At 47.0% G+C, this 17500-nt stretch overlaps 1 protein-coding gene across 4 annotated transcripts in view; it reads left to right on the forward strand.

Moving 5' to 3' along the window:
• arhgef28a (Rho guanine nucleotide exchange factor (GEF) 28a) overlaps positions 1–17500 on the forward strand; it is an 89748-nt gene that overhangs the window by 54164 nt on the left and 18084 nt on the right. Inside the window, exons 10-26 of one of the 4 annotated variants that reach the window (XM_076284070.1) lie at positions 243–349; positions 549–820; positions 998–1172; positions 1508–1625; positions 4126–4212; positions 5898–5940; positions 7992–8093; positions 8719–8842; positions 11662–11797; positions 12350–12405; positions 12684–12744; positions 13465–13597; positions 14415–14533; positions 14824–14964; positions 15188–15438; positions 15672–15797; positions 16090–16207. In XM_076284070.1, the coding sequence (XP_076140185.1) occupies positions 243–349; positions 549–820; positions 998–1172; positions 1508–1625; positions 4126–4212; positions 5898–5940; positions 7992–8093; positions 8719–8842; positions 11662–11797; positions 12350–12405; positions 12684–12744; positions 13465–13597; positions 14415–14533; positions 14824–14964; positions 15188–15438; positions 15672–15797; positions 16090–16207 (2169 nt within the window). The remainder of the gene's footprint in view (positions 1–242; positions 350–548; positions 821–997; positions 1173–1507; positions 1626–4125; positions 4213–5897; positions 5941–7991; positions 8094–8718; positions 8843–11661; positions 11798–12349; positions 12406–12683; positions 12745–13464; positions 13598–14414; positions 14534–14823; positions 14965–15187; positions 15439–15671; positions 15798–16089; positions 16208–17500) is intronic. The other 3 variants (XM_076284073.1, XM_076284071.1, XM_076284074.1) reach the window with 3 other exon arrangements.

A 17500-nucleotide genomic window follows, 5' to 3' on the forward strand; every position in this document is an offset into this window, starting at 1 on the left:
GGTCAGAACTCTCCATAATAATGCAGACAGAACCAGCTCATGAATATGTCAGATACAGTTTATGGTCGTATGATTTTATTACAGATTAGGTACAGTAGTATAACAGTGTCATATTATATTTATCGTTTCTCTTTTCCTCTCTCTCTCTCTCTCTCTCTCTCTCTCTTTCTCTCTTTCTCTGTCTGTCTGTGTGTGTGTGTGTGTGTGTGTGTGTGTGTGTGTGTGTCTTTACCCTACTCCAGAGAAATCCTGCTCTCCCACAGCTTCCTCCAAGCAAGGACACACACGCACACACCCCACCACGTCTGCTGCGGCACGCCTCAGTGCCATGCTTAATGGGAAAGGACAGGTAAGAACACACACACACACACACACACACACACACACACACACACACACACACACACACACACACACACACACACACACACACACACACACACACACACACACATCCATCCAGAGACACATAGACAAACAAACATGTACATGTACAACCTCGCAAGCACACCCACGCTGATTTAGTAGTGTCCCCACTTCTGCTGTAGATTAACGACCCTGAAGAGAAGATGCCAGTTGCCGGGGTGACGAGCGGCAGCACGACCACAGACGGGGAGACGGGCTCTGCTCCACCCGGTGCCACGGATACGCCCCCTCCTGGTGGAGAAGAAAAGCGCTCTATCTCTCCCTCTCTCTCCTCCCCCTCTCCTCTCTCATCCCCTTCTCCCGCTGACATGGCGCTAGCCAGACTCCTGCGCTCCTCACGCTCCGAACCCACCAATCAGGCGCAGAGCCTGCCCTCAGGGTCATGTGACCTCAGGTAGGAGCTCTTTCCTGATTGGCCAGTTTTTTTGGTGTGACTATGTTACCAACATTTACAGTATTGGTGGCCTGCTTGTGTGAATACTTTATATCAAAGAAAAGAGTTGTGTGCTCGTGTGTGTGTGTGTGTGTTGTGTGCTGTGTGGTGTGTGGTGTGTGTGTGTGTGTGTCTCAGCCTCAGCCCCACACTGGTGGCCCTTGAGGTGGACAGTGAGGAAGAGGAGGATGAGATCCTGATGAAAACGGCACTGCCCAGCGGAGACGAGAGGGACAGTGCTGACCACGCCCCCGAGCTGACTTGCACGCGCACTCTTTCCGCCTCCTCCGCCCAGAGCCACGCCCCTACAAAGGTGGAACACACACACACACACACACACACACACACACACACTCACTTACAGAAATGCTATTTGTAATATAGCTGTGACATAATAATGTGGGCTATAGGAAGTAAAGAACTTTTTAAATGTGTGTGTGTGTATGGATGTATGTGTAGACAAGGGGTGGTGTAGGGTGAGCGGAATTGTGCTTTTTATGTACAGTGTGTGTGTGTGTGTGTGTGTGTGTGTGTGTGTGTGTTGCTCATCTGTGTGTATGTGTCTATGTGTGTGTGTGTGTGTTGCTCATCTGTCTGTGTGTGTGTGTGTGTGTGTGTGTATGTGTGTGTGTGTGTGTGCGCCCACAGAACACGGCGGATCATGGGGTGCGTCTGCGCTCCTACTCGTACTCCTGCCCGAAGATCAGCCTGCTGCCCCCTCGTTTCAGCCGAGAGGCACACACACACACCCCCGAAAACACACCAGGTCAGCCTCCTCTCTCACACCTTTCACCTTTCACCTTTCACCTGTCATCCTGACAGTCACTAGTAGTGGACAGGCGCGCTGGTCTCCAGACTGGTCCGTTCTGGTTCTCTGGGCATTCTCTGGTCTCCAGACTGGTCCGTTCTGGTCCTCTGGGCATTCTCTGGTCTCCAGACTGGTCCGTTCTGGTCCTCTGGGCATTCTCTGGTCTCCAGACTGGTCCGTTCTGGTCCTCTGGGCATTCTCTGGTCTCCAGACTGGTCCGTTCTGGTCCTCTGGGCATTCTCTGAACCTCTGGCTCAGGCTGTCAGTGTAGTAGAGAGAGCTGCTGGTGTCCATTGTTTGATCTATCTCAACACAGATTAGACTATACTGTAAAGAGAGAGGAGAGGGGATACTATTCGCTGCTTGATCTGTCCTGATGCAGCTTCAGGAACTACACTAGACTGGACTATAAAGAGAGAGGAGAGCTAATGGTAACCGCTGTTTGATCGCAGATTCAGGAACTGTGCTATACCGTACTTTACTACAGTGGACTGCACTATACCGTACTGTACTACAGTGGACTGCGCTATACCATACTGTACTACAGTGGACTGTACAATACCATACTGTACTACAGTGGAATGTACTATACCATACTGTACTACAGTGGAATGTACTATATTGGACTGTACTATGAAGAAGGTTGTTCTCTCAGCCTGGATGGTTCTGGTACTGAGATAGCATCATCTAGCGTCCGTCATCTAGTGTCAGTGTTGCCTTGTTCTAGATACTGATATACATACAGTAGATTCAAATAATGTCGCTCTCTAGCCTTGTCAGGTTCTCTTTCTTGAAGTAAGAGAGAGTCTGTCAGTGCAGAGAGAGTTATTTTAGTCTCACACTGGTGCTGGTTCTGGTGCTGAGACTGGGACATGGAGACGGTTCATACAGAATCTGTCCTGGTTCTAGTTCTGAGACCCAGATATGGACATGGTACTGTAAAAAAGGCACAGTTCTCCTCTCAGTCTGGCTTGCTTTGGTTCCTGCTTTGAGCTGGACATTTAATCTGCGCTGATGTACTGTAGCCTCTTTGTCACCCGCGTTTAATTGGGATACTAAGACAGCCTCATATGAAGACTGCTGGAGTTATCCCTCTCAGTAGTCGCCCTCTCAGATGGTGCTTGCCGTCTCTGTCTGCCCGGAGTCTGAGCCTGGTGCTAACACGCCCATATAGAATGTAGGAAGTCAGCTTTACGAAGATAGTTGCTCAGATGGCCGACAGTTATTTCAATTTATCTTCGTTTTCGCCTTTGTCTTCGTCTTTATCTTCATCGCGTCTTTGTCTCTGTCCCTATAGTTCAGGGTCATATAGGCGGTTCATGCATATCATTCCCTCATTCTGGCTCGGTTCGGATTCTGACATCTGTAGACTGCTGGTCAGACAGCTGGAGTTCAGAGTCGTGTTTCTCTCATCTCACTCTCTCTTTCTCCCCTCTGCGATAGTCCAGGGCTGTGTGGCTAGCCTGCGGTTTGGGCAGGTTGGAGTTCCGTCTCTCTCGTCTCTCCTCTGCGATAGTCCAGGGCTGTATGGCTGGCAAGTCTGCGGTTTGGGAAGGTTTGCTGTTCTCCTCACAGGAAGCTTGTTCAGACAGCTTGTTAACCGTGGGTCCTGTTTACATTTCTGTGGAATGAGATCTCTTCCTCACTAATCTCTCTCTCTCTCTCTCTTTCTTTCTCTCTCTCATTCTCTTTCTCTCTTTCTCTCTCTCTTGTTATTCTGTCAGTTCTGTTTCTGACATTAACTGGCTCATTTGAGCGGGCTCTGGTCAACCTCAGGTTCTGTTTTATTTATTTGCGCTGCACCATTGATATTGAGTGTTGTCTCAAGGCTCTGGTCTCTGAGGGCCCCTGAGAGAAACCATAGAGATGATGACCACAGGAAAGGAAACAGAGACCTGAGTCAAACCTGGGGGGTGGGGATGGGGGTGGGCATCCTCTCAAGGCCGGTCAGGATCTGCCCTGGTCCACAAGACAACCATATGGATCTGACAGAAATGTTACTTAAATGTTACTTAAAGGTGCTTTAGCAACAGAATGTGAAGAAACAACCATTTTGACGTAATGTCAAAAACACCTATGACATTAACATGACATAATATCAAATACACCTATGACATAAACATGACGTGATGTCAAAGACACCTATGACATAAACATGACGTGATGTCAAAGACACCTATGCTCTGTGTTATATCCACTGAAGTTAGCATGCAAACCAGATATCGCTAGGCCTGGTCTCTTGTAATACCACGTCATACCACATGTGCCACTGTTCATTAAGTGCCGAGTGGCTGCGTTCCAGACAACTCGAAGCCTCCAGATTTCCACATGCCTCTTTTAAATATGTGAGAGTATGAAGGTGTATCTCACACACTCCAGTCTTTCTCAGTCCTGCTACAGGGGCCCTAGTGAGTGGAGTTAAGTTGAGTTGAGTTGTCATGTCCACTGTGTCCTGTAGATGGCGCCTTCTCCAGCAGCAGTGGCAGTCGGTCTCTCTTGCAGGCTCTTTCTCTGTCTAAATCTCTCTACATCCTCAACCCTGTTAGTAAGTACTGGCCTCACACACTCCTTCCTCTCGCTTCTGCTCAACACACCAACGCTAACAGCATGGGTCTCTGTGTGTGTGTGTGTGTGTGTGTGTGTGTGTGTGTGTGTGTGTGTGTGTGTGTGTGTGTGTGTGTGTGTGTGTGTGCATGTGCGCGTGTGTGTGCGTGTCTGTGTGTCTGTACCTGATCATCATCCAGGCTTGCTTCTCTCCAATCCCATGTGTGTGTAACCATGTGTGTGGTAGTGAAATTGTGTGTATATGGGTACGTGTATACATGTGTATGTATTGTACATGTGTGTGTGAAAAGTTTCCGCTGCTGCTGTTTCTCTGTGGCTGCATTGGTACATTATCATATGCTGCTGTTTCTCTGTGGCTGCATTGGTACATTATCATATGCTGCTGTTTCTCTGTGGCTGCATTGGTACATTATCATATGCTGCTGTTCAGGTGTTCGGTGGAAGGACAGACTTGTGATGGCATCAAAGTGTGAAGTGGTGCATGAGCGTTATGGACCCGTCTGATCTCCCCAGGCTGATTGAGTGATTCTGCGCATTCCTAAGTGTGTGTGTGTGTGTGTGTGTGTGTGTGTGTGTGTGAATATGAAAAATCACACAAAGGCCCAGTGGTGTGTGTGCATCAAACATCTGCTCTTAAGATCAGGGTTTTGTTCACCGTTGTGTGTGTGTGTGTGTGTGTGTGTGTGTGTGTGTGTCCGTCCGTCCTCATGCTCTAGCAAATGTGTGTGTGTGTGTGTGTGTGTGTGTGTGTGTGTGTGTCCGTCCTCATGCTCTAGCAAATGTGTGTGTGTGTGTGTGTGTGTGTGTGTATGTGAATGTGTGATTTCCCCTCCTGACCACACGGCTGGAACCTCTCTCCTTTTCGTCCCCTCCAGGCGAGTGTTAATATCAGCCTACGGCCACATTCACCATCATAATTATATGCTGTAGCAGAACCCAGCCATTTAGAACCACCTCTGGCAGCGCTCAGCCCTTAAGTGCTTCATTCATAAGACCCCTGCCATGTGCGTTATGGAGGAACGAATCACATGTGCATCATAGAGGAACGAATCACATGTGAGTTATAAAGGAATAAACTACGTGCGTTATAGAGGAACGAATCACGTGTGTGTTATAGAGGAATGAAACACATGTGCGTTATAGAGCAACAAATCACGTCTATGTTATAGAGGAATGAAACACGTGCGTAATTCAGGGGGAATTACAACCTGCCGTGTGCAGTATTGAGGGTGAATTTCGAGCTGCCATATGCGTTGTAGAGGGCGAATCATGGATTCAGTGGCTCTGCATCGAGGCCTAGTCGCGAGACGCTGCCTCTGAACAGAGGTGGAGAAGTGCAGATTCAGAAAGTGAAAGTCCTACCACATATCTGTGCCAACCATTCACTTAAACCAGCTGATTCTGATTAGCACAACTCTTCAGCCAGGGAGAGCAGCTAATCTGTGAGATCACCTGTGTTAAGTGCACAGGTAAACCAATACATGGTTGGACTTTTACTTTCTGAAGCCGGACTTTTCCACCTCTGCCTCTGAATCAATGAAGCTGTGTGAATGACCCCTCTGTGGTGATGTGAGGAGTGCTTGACCCTGTGTGGTTTATCTCAGATACAGTGTGTGTCTGTGTGTGTTTGTCTGACGGGAATGTTGTTGTTGTTTGTGTCCACAGAGCAGAGAGTGCTTGGCCTCACTGAATCAGCACAGGAGAAAAGGTACGCACATACACGCACAGAAACAATCAGTTTCTCTCTTTCGCAATTCTCTCTCGTTATTTTCCTTCCCCCTCTCTTTCCTCTCGTTCTTTGTATCCTTCTCTTTCCTCTCGTTCTTTGTATCCCTCTCTTTCCTCTCATTCTCTGTGTCCCTCCTGCTCCCCTGGTCTCTGGTCTACAGTTGGAACTCTCCAGTGTTGCTCTGGCGACTGGGTTGCCAGGAGACCGAAGGGTTCTGTTGTTTAGTTGAGCTGTCTAGAGTGTTTTTATTCTCCTCTTCCTCCCCTTTTTGTAACTCTTTTTTTCTCTCTTTTTTTCCATCATGTCTTTTCCACTCTTGTTCATTTTTAGTCTTTGAGGTTGTTGGTCTTGGGCATGTTATTCAGCAGATAGAGAGTATCATTTGTCCTCAGGCTCTCCGAGGAGGGTCACATCTTTCATCATACGATGCATTTAGGTTCTGGTCAGTCTCACCAAATAAAACAGTGAAAAAAAGAAAATTCTCCAGTGAAGACCATTTGACCCAGAGTTGCCTCTTTGATACTGATTCATAAACTGCACAGGAAATGTTTTCTACATGCATTCAGTTTTACAGACGGCTTCCTATAAAATCCCTTTCATTTGTCAATCAAACATCTTTTGCGGTAAAGGCGAGCAATCGATCATTTGTCTTTGTAAGAAAATACAACAGCAGAGAGAAAGGACAAGAGAGGCCAGAGAAGAGTTGTGCATACTAGTGTGTGTCTGTGTGTGTGTGTGTGTGTGTGTGTGTGTGTGTGTGTGTGTGTGTGTGTGTGTGTGTGTGTGTGTGTGTGCGCGCATTGTGGGTGGGTCTGGGCTGAGCAGCGTCTGTGGGCTTTGGAAATAAATACTAGAATGGCAGTGGAACAGCACAATTATTGGCAAGGAAGTTGTTACAGTGTTTCAGGCAGTCTATACTGTGTGTGTGTGTGTGTGTGTGTGTGTGTGTGTGTGTGTGTGTCCATATCCCATATCTGAGTTTTTTGGCTCATGTTACCTTTGATAAGAGGGCCAGGCTGACCTTGTTTTCCCTAAAGACTTCCTCTCTGACAGTGTGGTTATACCTCCCTCTGTGTCCTCCATGTCTCTCTCTCTCTCTCTCTCTCTCTCTCTCTCTCTACATCTCTCCCTCTATCCCTCTCTCTGTTTTCCTCTTTATTACTTTCCCTCTCTGCCACAATCTCTCTTTCCCTCCCTCTTCCTCTCTCTCTCTCTGCCTCTCTCTCTCTGATCTAACAAAAGGCTTTCCCCTCTCCCCTTCTCCCTTCCTTCCTCCCTCCACCCTATGCTCCCCTCCTCTCTGTTCATTCAGTGGAGTAGGGAGTGTGTGTGTGTGTCTGTGTCTGTGTCTGTGTCTCTGTGTGTGTGTGTGTGTGTGTGTGTGTGTGTGTGTGTGTGTGTGATTGCTGTTGTAGTACTGTAGCACCATCCAGAGGAGACTCACTAAAGCGCATATGTGATAGGTTGAGTTAGAGAGGGGTTTGTGTGTGTGTGTGTGTATGTGTGTGTGTTTGTGTGTGTGTGTGTGTGTGTGTGTGTGTGTATTGCAGACAATGAGCATTGGTCTTGTCCAGTAACGAAGATGATTATATGTGTTTATTTACATAGCGATAAAGAACAAACATGAGGGAGTTCAGTGGAAGAGATACAGAGAGAGAAATAAAGAGGACAAGAACTGTGTCTTTTCAAAGTCTTGTGTGTTTACCCTGTGCAGAAGAGGGACATAACAAGGGAAGTCTGTGTGTGTGCCTGTGTGGTGCTTGTGTGGTATGTGTATGCCTACTTGTGTGTGTGTGTGTGTGTGTGTGCCTATGCATGTGTATATGTGTGTGTCTATGCCTGTGTGTGTGTGTGTATGTGTGTGTGTTTGTGTGTGCCCATGCTTGTGTAGTGTGTGTATGCCTACGTGTGTGTGTGTGTGTGTGTGTGTGTGTGTGTGTTCCTATGCATGTGTGTGTGTGTGTGTGTGTATGCTTATGTGTGTGTGTATGCTTACGCGTGTGTGTGTGTGTGTGTGTGTGTGTGTGTAGGGAGTTGAGGTTCCGCAGGAGAGCTCAGTCGGCCGAGGACGAGTCCAATGTGGAGCTGGCCGACTCCCTCCAGCACCTCACACTCTCCGAGTTCCTCAAAGAGTACGTCACGTCACGTCACTGTAGCTAGAGCTCAGTCACGGGCCGCAGTCCACGAGCCTGCGCTAGCATTACTGTTAGCATTAGCATGATCGCTAACTCTGACCTTTTAGAGGCCACACATTAGCATGACCTCTGACGTTGACCTCTTAGAGGTCACACTAGCTAGAACCTGACCTCTTGACACCCCTTAACATTCTCTAACACACAATAGTGCCCCACCCCCACCCCCACCACAACTGCATGTCCTAACAACCCCCTCCCCCTCCTACGAATGTGACACTCATGTCTGCTGTGTCATTTCCTCTGAACGTCCACTGAGGCATCGCTACCCACTAAGTTCTCGTCTGGATTCAGCATGTGACCCAAGTCATGATTCCTCATTGAGGGACCGCTTGTTCTGTGTAGGTTTCTGCCGGCCTCGCTGTGGGGCATTGTTTGTCTTTTGCTGTTCCTCAAACGCTACCTCTCGAGAACCCAACGTAACCCCCCCCCCCCCCTCAGCACCTGCCCACTACAACTGCATGGGTCCAACAAGCCGACTAACCCTGTGAGCAGTGTGCAGTGCTGCGATGCACTGGCAGCGGGCGGTGTGGGTCACTGACGTCTCGTCTCTCTGTCCGTGCAGGATCGAGGAGGAGGAGTGGGACAGGTACATCATCCCCTCCAAGAACGAGTCGGAGAAGTACAAAGTCAGCCGGACATTCAGCTTCCTCAAGAGCCGCATGTCCAGCACACGCAACAAAAACAAGGTGAGAGAAATGCATTAGCAGCCCCCCCCCACACACACACACACACACACACACACACTCTTATACACAGACACACACACACACACACACACACACACATACACACACACACACACACACACACACACACACATACACACACACACACACACACACACACACACACACACACTCTTATACACAGACACACACACACACACACACACACACACACACACACACACACACACATACACACACACACACACACACACACACACACCCACTGACAGATAAGCACACATACAGACAAGCACTCAGCTTCAGCTTGCTCTGGAGCCACGTGTTCAGCACCCTCAGCATAAACAAACTAGGGGAAACAAAAGAATGAGGAAAACGGCACTTAAAAATCATCTGAATGTCTGACAGCTTTTTCCGTACCGGCACTCATGTTGTTGACACAGCGGTGATAAGAGAGCTCAATAGACCTCACACACTGGGACTGTGCACAATGACCAAGCTGTCTCAACACTCAGCACTCACCGTGGCCCACTGGTTAGCACTCTGGACTTGTAACCGGAGGGTTGCCGGTTCGAGCCCCGACCAGTGGGCTGCAGCTGAAGTGCCCTTGAGCAAGGCACCTAACCCCTCACTGCTCCCCGAGCGCCACCGTTGAAGCAGGCAGCTCACTGCGCCGGGATTAGTGTGTGCTTCACCTCACTGTGTGTTCACTGTGTGCTGTTTGTGTTTCACTAATTCACCGATTGGGTTAAATGCAGAGACCAAATTTCCCTCAAGGGATCAAAAAAGTATATATACTTATACTTATACTTAGCAGGTATCACACAGTGACCACACTGTCTCAACTATCAGCAGGTCTCACGTACTGGGACACTGTCTCAACACTCAGCAGGTGTCTCACACACTGGGACATTGTCTCAACACTTTGTAGATCTCACACACTGGGACATGTCTCAACACTTTGTAGATCTCACACACTGGGACATGTCTCAACACTTTGTAGATCTCACACACTGGGACATTGTCTCAACACTTTGTAGATCTCACACACTGGGACATTGTCTCAACACTTTGAAGATCTTGCACACTGGGACATTGTCTCAACACTTTGAAGATCTTGCGCACTGGGACACTGTCTCAACACTCTGTAAACACTTCTTTTAAACTCCTCATTTAGACCTCCTATCAGCAGGCTGAGCGCCGCTCAAAGCAAAGCTCTTATGTGCAGCTTCAGCACAGTGCATCTGAAGCCGCCTTCCCTCCCTCAGAACTTCATTCTTTCTCTCATTCTCTCTGTTAATCAGTCAATCAGACTATTCAAATAGCATGATTACTGCACTCAGAATGACGTTTTCCTCTCAAACAGGCCAAGGAGAAAAAAAGAGCTCCTGAGCTAATACGAAAATCATGTCCAAGTTCACATGAAAACAAAGCACAAGTCAGTGTGACTCAGATAGGTGATAGGCCTTCGTTTCGCTTCATTCTTTTGATAGTATAACATCTCAAGTGTGTCTTAGGGCGTACTGAGCACGGTTAACTTGTACCGTGCCAGAGTACGCTTCTCTCCTGTTCTTGGTCCGCACCCACACTGCATATTATGAAACTGTACCCAGGAACGGTTGGCGCATAGGCATAGGCGCGATCATAAGCCGAATGGTACCAAGCCTGAGACCACCTCCTCAAGCTGACCCGGGCCCGGATTAAACGAACCAGACTTTGGGGTTCGTACGTAGGTTCGGTACGGATGGCATAGTTTGAGCACGCCGTTAAGCACCTTGCATTGCTGCCCTGCAGTAATCGTGCTATTTGAATAAAGTCTGATTGACTGATTAACAGAGAGAATGAGAGAAAGAATGAAGTTCTGAGAACAGCATGAACGTTCTAGTGAAAGATTATTTTAAGGAGGAGTCCACTGTTTTACGGAAAGGTTGTTTTAACGAGGAGTCCACCGTTTTAGTGAAAGGTTGTTTTAAGGAGTTGCTGATATTTAAGCTCAGCAAACATACATTAGAAAGCACTAGGAATCACAGGCCACACAGATAAATGTCTAGCAATAAAGTCATTAGACCATGTGATATTGTCTGTGGAAATCGAAAGTTAACACTGCCTGTGTTTGTGTTTACTGCGTGTGCATGTGCGTGGGTGTGTGTACTTGAACTTGATTTACCGCCTGTTCAGGTGATCTGTTTAGAGTCGAGTCACAAACATATTGTTCATGTTGTTGTACTGTAATCACACCGGTGGGGAAGTCCAGATTTCTGACCGGATATCTGGGTCAGTGTCTGCTGTCTCCTGCTGACATCACTGCTGAAGGCCGACAGTCCAGTTCTGAAATCATTCACAGGAGACACCTAGAGACGCGACACACACAAATACTTACAGAGTGTCATCACTCTCTCTCGCTCTCTCTCTCTCTCTCTGTCTCGCTCTCTCTCTCTCTTTCTTTCTCTCTCTCTCTCACACACACATACTCACAGACAAAATCATACACACACACACACACCAAAGTCCCATGCTTGTCCATGTTAATGATTAACCCATCCAACACTAGTTGGCCTCTTTTAGTGAAACCCCAAATTCTCCTCCAGCAGCACTGAGGCGCAGGCATTCAGCTTTACTAGATCTCATCAAGTCAGCTTGACAGGACCTAAGACTGGAAATCTGTGTGTGTGTGTGTGTGTGTGTGTGTGTGTGTGTGTGTGAGAGAGAGAGAGAGAGAGAGAGAGAGAGAGAGAAGGTGAGAACGTGAAGTGTCTGTGTGTGTGTGTGCGGATGTTGGAGCAGCTGGACTGAGCCTGATGTCTCTGTGGTTCTCTAAGGGAAAGGCGAAGGACCGCGAGGGGAAAGACAGGCAGTCCAACGGCCACCTCTTCTCCTCCGGGTCCTGCGCTGGACAGTCCGTCTGCCTGGTGTGTGACAAGCCAGCCACGGGGAAGGAGTTGCTGCACTGCTCTAGTGAGTACACACACACACACACACACACACACACACACACACGCACTCATAGACAAACACAAACACACACTTTCATCCACACACGTACTGTATACACAATCAGTCAGACATCCTTCTCATTTTCACTTGTTTCTCTCTTTCTTTATTAACACAGTTTGATGTTTGTTTCATTAAAAGATGACAAAAGAATGTTCAAAGAGAGATTTGTGTGTGTGTATACTTGTGTGTGTATGTCTCTGATTGTGTTTGTTTGGGTTTCTGGTTTGGTGCATGTGTGTGTGTGTACGTATGTGTGTGTGTGTGTGTGTGTGTGTGTGTGTGTGTGTGTGTGTGTGTGTGTGTGTGTGTGTGTGTGTGTGTGTGTGTGTCCAATTGTGTATGTAATTATGTATGTCCAATTGTGTATTTTAAAATATATAACTATATACTTATATACTTTAAAATACACAATTGGGCATACACACACACACACATGTGTGTGTATGTGTGTGTGTGTGTGTATGCCCAATTATGTACTGTATATTAAAACATAGCTCTGTCCTCTGTCCATAGACTGTACTCTCACAGTCCATAAAGGCTGTCGGGACTCTGCCACACCATGCCTCAAGGTATGTATGTGTGTGTGTGTGTTTGTGTGTGTGTGTGGTGTGTGTGTATGTTTACCTTTCCTCAAAGATAACTCTATGATAAGCATGTTAATGGTTAATGCACACAAGTGACACATTGCTTATTTCCACAGAAAATTGATTGTTGTTTAACATGCTACTCAAAACCTGTGTGTGTGTGTGTGTGCAAAAAAATGGGTGTGTCAGTGAAGTGAATGAGTGTGTATGTGTGTGTTATCTTGATCTCCCTGTCTGAGTAAAGCTTCTGTCTACTCTCACAGAAACTCCAGGATAAATATTCAGTTTCCAATATAAAGTCTAGAACATCATCTCTACCACAAAGTAAGTTTGTTTATTGGTTATTATTATTTGTTTAACGTGTGTATTTGGGTTACTGTGCTGTGAATGTCTGACTTCAGAATAAAATTTGATTAATAAACCTTACATTTTTTAGTAGCCATAAGTGTGTAGAGAACAAAATCTGGTTTGGTTCTTAACGGGAGATTTTACTGCCTAAAATATCTGATTTTGTTTACCGTGCTCAGATGTATCGGCATATCAACGGTTAGACCGAGAATTCTCGTTGCGAAATCAAAATTCCACTGGAGCTCCAAGCGGTTTTGTACACGCAGCAATACAACACTGTTTACAGATTTACAGAGTCACTGTACAATGTCATTTTTAAATTAGATTAGATTCAACTTTATTGAAGAGTACAAGTACAAAGACAACGAAATGCAGTCAAGTTTGTGTATGATTGGCAGTGCGTCGGACAATCCATTGTGTTATACGCAACCGATAATAGTACAGAGATACCCTTATGGGGTGGGTGCTTGCGTTTCTTTAGGAATCTGGCGTCTTGGTTTGTATAGAAATTAATATCAAGTGACACATACACGTAAAAGGGTGAAAATAGGGCATGGGCGGACATAGGTAACTTTCCGATATGTTTTCATTATTATAGACAGTCATGTGGAGCCCCCTCTCTCTCTCTCTCTCTCTCTCTCTCTCTCTCTCTCTCTCTCTCTCTCTCTCTCCCTCTGTCTCTCACCCCTATCTCAGACTTTACTGTGCGTGAGAGTACTAGTGTGTCTACAACGGCGTCACTCCCCGTGATGGTATCCCGGGACAACCGCAAAGACTCCTCCTCCCAGGCCAGTACCCTGTCTAGGAGCGTTCCCACACCATCAGAACGGTCAGTCGCTTGCTCCCTCTCTCTCTCTCCCTCTCCCTCCCTCTCTCCCTCTCTCTCACTTTCTCTCTCTCTTCCGCTGTCCCTCTCTCTCTCTTTCTATCCCTCTCTATCCCTCCCTTTCCCCTCTGTCCCCCAGTCCCTGTGTTTTCTCTCATTCACTCTCTCATTCACTCTTTCATTCACTCTTTCATTCACTCTTTCATTCACTCTTTCATTCACTCTTTCATTCACTCTTTCATTCACTGTCTATTAAGAGCTGCTGTCTTTACACTTTCACTTTCAAGTTGGCTTCTTTGAATAGGAGCAAAGACCAAAGCCTGTCCTTGTTTACCTTGATAATGCTAAAAAGCTGATAGCCAATCAGAATCAAATTTTTGCCATCACATTCATCAACACGAGGATAGACTTTCCTTATCGTTGGTCGGTGTGGACGCTTTTAACATTATAGTTATAGTTATCTTTATAGTTATAGTTATCTTTATGATCTTTATGTTGTGAACGGCTCTTTTCTCTGAAGCTGGTTTATGATATAACATCAAGGCACAGTGAATGAGAGTAACTCTGGTACTCCATATACCATCAGCCTTAGAGAGAGTAACTCTGGTACTCCATATCCCATCAGCCTTAGAGAGAGTAACTCTGGTACTCCATATCCCATCAGCCTTAGAGAGAGTAACTCTGGTACTCCATATCCCATCAGCCTTAGAGAGAGTAACTCTGGTACTCCATATGCCATCTGCCTTAGCAAGAGTAACTCTGGTACTCCATGTCCCATCTGCCTTAGCAAGAGTAACTCTGGTACTCCATGTCCCATCAGCCTCAGCGAGAGTCCAGAAGGAGACACGGACTCCGCATCTTGGAGAAACCACAGCCAATCAGATGAGACTCTCCAGAAAGCAGAGTCATCCACATCCACGGATTCCTCCATTGTAGAGGGTGAGGATGGCAACCGAGAAGGGACAAAATTCTCTTGCTCTAATTTTTGTCTTTCTATTCTCATGTCCCTGCTTCTATTTGAACAAAGTGAAGGTCTGTTTGACCTCTCTGGGCCCCTGTTTGTCCTCTCCTGACATCTGTAGATGGAGTTAATATAACACCTCTTTACCTTTCTCAGTCTCAGCCAATCACCCTCTGTAAAATCTGCATCCCATTTGGACTTTTGAGGCCTGTGAAAGCCTCGTCCGTGCTGAGCCCTTTGCTGGTTTGTCCCCTGCTGGCCTCTGTAGATGTGGTGGACTCCCCACTGCAGAGCGAGCTGGGCGCCGACGCCGCGGAGCTGGAGGCAGAGTCCTGGAGCCTGGCCGTGGACACACACTTCAGCAAGGGCCAGGACAAGCTCATCATCAAGAGACAGGACGTCATCTATGGTGTGTGTGTGTGTGTGTGTGTGTGTGTGTGTGTAATAGTACCATGTACTATAGATTTTATACTAGCAATATAATAATAATAGAGTTGTGGCTGTTTTTTTCCATTACAGTTACAGTTCAATTGTTAACATAAATTAAGAAGGAAGATTTCAATTTACTCTGTTTACATAGTGTGTTTACTCATTTACTTATCTGTTTGCTTGTTTGTTTGTGTGTGTGTCAGAGCTGATGCAGACGGAGCTGCACCACGTCCAGACGCTGTCCATCATGGCCGAGGTCTTTAGGCGGGGCCTGAGAGAGGAAGTGCAGCTAGACGCTGACGCCATTGGTCGGATCTTCCCCTGCCTGGACGAGCTCGTACCTCTGCACCGGGACTTCTTGTCCGCCATGAGAGAGCGGCGCCATAGCTCCGCCCACCTAGACGGGGACAGGAACTACATCATCCATCGCATCGGGGACATACTTCTACAACAGGTGCCCTCCTCTCTCATCTGACCCCATAGATAGATAGATAGATAGATAGATAGATAGATAGATAGATACTGTATGTAGATAGATAGATAGATTGATTGATTGATTGATTGATCCAGTAGTAGTTGTAGTGTACCTAATAATATGTGTGTGTGTGTGTGTGTGTGTGTGTGTGTGTGTGTGTGTGTGTGTGTGTGTGTGTGTGTGTGTGTGTGTGTGTGTGTGTGTGTGTTTAGTTCTCTGGTGAAAATGCGGAAAGGATGAAGCAGGTGTACGGTCAATTCTGTGGTCACCACACCGAGGCCGTCAGCTTCTTCAAGGAACTGCAACAGCAGAACAAACGCTTCCAGACTTTCATCAAAGTAAGTGGACAAACACACATACACTCACTCACTCAAACACACGCATGCACATGCACCAAGCACACACACACACACACACACACACACACACACACACACACACACACACACATATCCACACATCCACATACACACACACGTTTTTGTAAACACTCTTCCCTTAGCATCGTCATGGTTGCTTTGATTTTGTGCTAGCACTGTTATTGGCTCCTCAGTCGTCATGCTTAGGGTTCTATAAACTTATTCTCTTTCCCTGGTGTTGGTGAGTGATGGGTAATGGTTGTCTCCATAGCAACAGAGCAGTAACTCGCTGGTGCGGAGGAGGGAGATACCAGAATGCATTCTACTGGTGACACAGCGCATCACTAAGTACCCAGTCCTCCTGGAGAGAATTCTGCAGTACACGCAAGGTGAATTGACCCCTGGCCCATGAACCCTGACCCCACATCTCCACACTCTTCCCTTATACTGGGGTTGCAGTGGCTCAGGAGGTAGAGGAGTCGTCCAGCAACTGGAAGTTTGCTGGTTCGAGCCCAACTCCTCCTGACCCTGTTCAAAGTGTCCTTGAGCAAGACACTTAACCCCAATGCTTCCGATGAGCAGGTGGGCGCCTTGCATGGCAGCCTCCGCCTTTGGTGAGTGTGTGTGTGTTTGTGTGTGAATAGGTGAATGAGTCATGACAATGTAAAGCGCTTTGGGTGCTCGCAGGAGTTGAAAAAAGCGCTACATAAATGCAGTCCATTTAGCATTTATATTCTCTCTTTCCCTCTTCTCCTTAAATGTCCTGTTTGTCTCTCTTTCCCTCTTCTCCTTAAATGTCCTGTCTGTCTCTCTATCCCTCTTCTCCTTAAACGTCCTGTTTGTCTCTCTATCCCTCTTCTCCTTAAACATCCTGTTTGTCTCTCTATCCCTCTTCTCCTTAAACATCCTGTTTGTCTCTCTATCCCTCTTCTCCTTAAACGTCCTGTTTGTCTCTCTTGCCTCATGTCCTCCATGTACTCCCTCCCTTTCACACTCAACCTCTCTCTCCTGGTCTGTCCGCCATCTTCCCCCTCCTGTTCCAATATCTGGTACTCACACACACACACATATACACACAGACACTTCCCCCTCTTGTTCCAATATCTGGTACTCACACACACAGACACACAGACACAGACACACACACACACACACACACACACACACACACACACACACACACACACACACACACACACACACACACACACACACACACACACACACACACATACACACACACAATTCCCCCTCCTGTTCCAATATCTGTCTGTGTTCAGATTCTCTGTCCTGAACACTTAGGCGGGGATCACATTAGCCAGCGGCAAGCGGCAGGGGCGAGCGTAACACAACGGTCAGACCATAATAAGTTCTATCTCGTTCCTATGGTAACACAAATGGTTTGCCTTGAATACACTCGTGTTGCGCTTTAAAAGTTGAACAAAGTTCAACGCTCAGCTTCTTCAACACTAGCGGCATACCAGCGTTGCCACTGTTCCGCTGCCGAACCATAGAGAAATGTAGGAAACCTGCTGCTTGCAGCTGGCTAATGTGATCCCTGCCTTACTCTTCATGAGGTCAAGAAAAGGTATGAAGATGAATTCACATGGGCTCAAGGAAAGACAACCACAGAGAATCCGACTATGTAATTATGGGAAAGACAACTACAGAGAATCCGACTG

This window comes from Alosa pseudoharengus, unplaced genomic scaffold (assembly GCF_046254945.1).
Source record: "Alosa pseudoharengus isolate Yale_2024_CS ecotype anadromous, Long Island Sound unplaced genomic scaffold, YU_APseudo_1.1 YU_APseudo_1.1_scf_14, whole genome shotgun sequence".
NCBI classification, from domain to species: Eukaryota; Metazoa; Chordata; class Actinopteri; order Clupeiformes; family Clupeidae; genus Alosa; species Alosa pseudoharengus.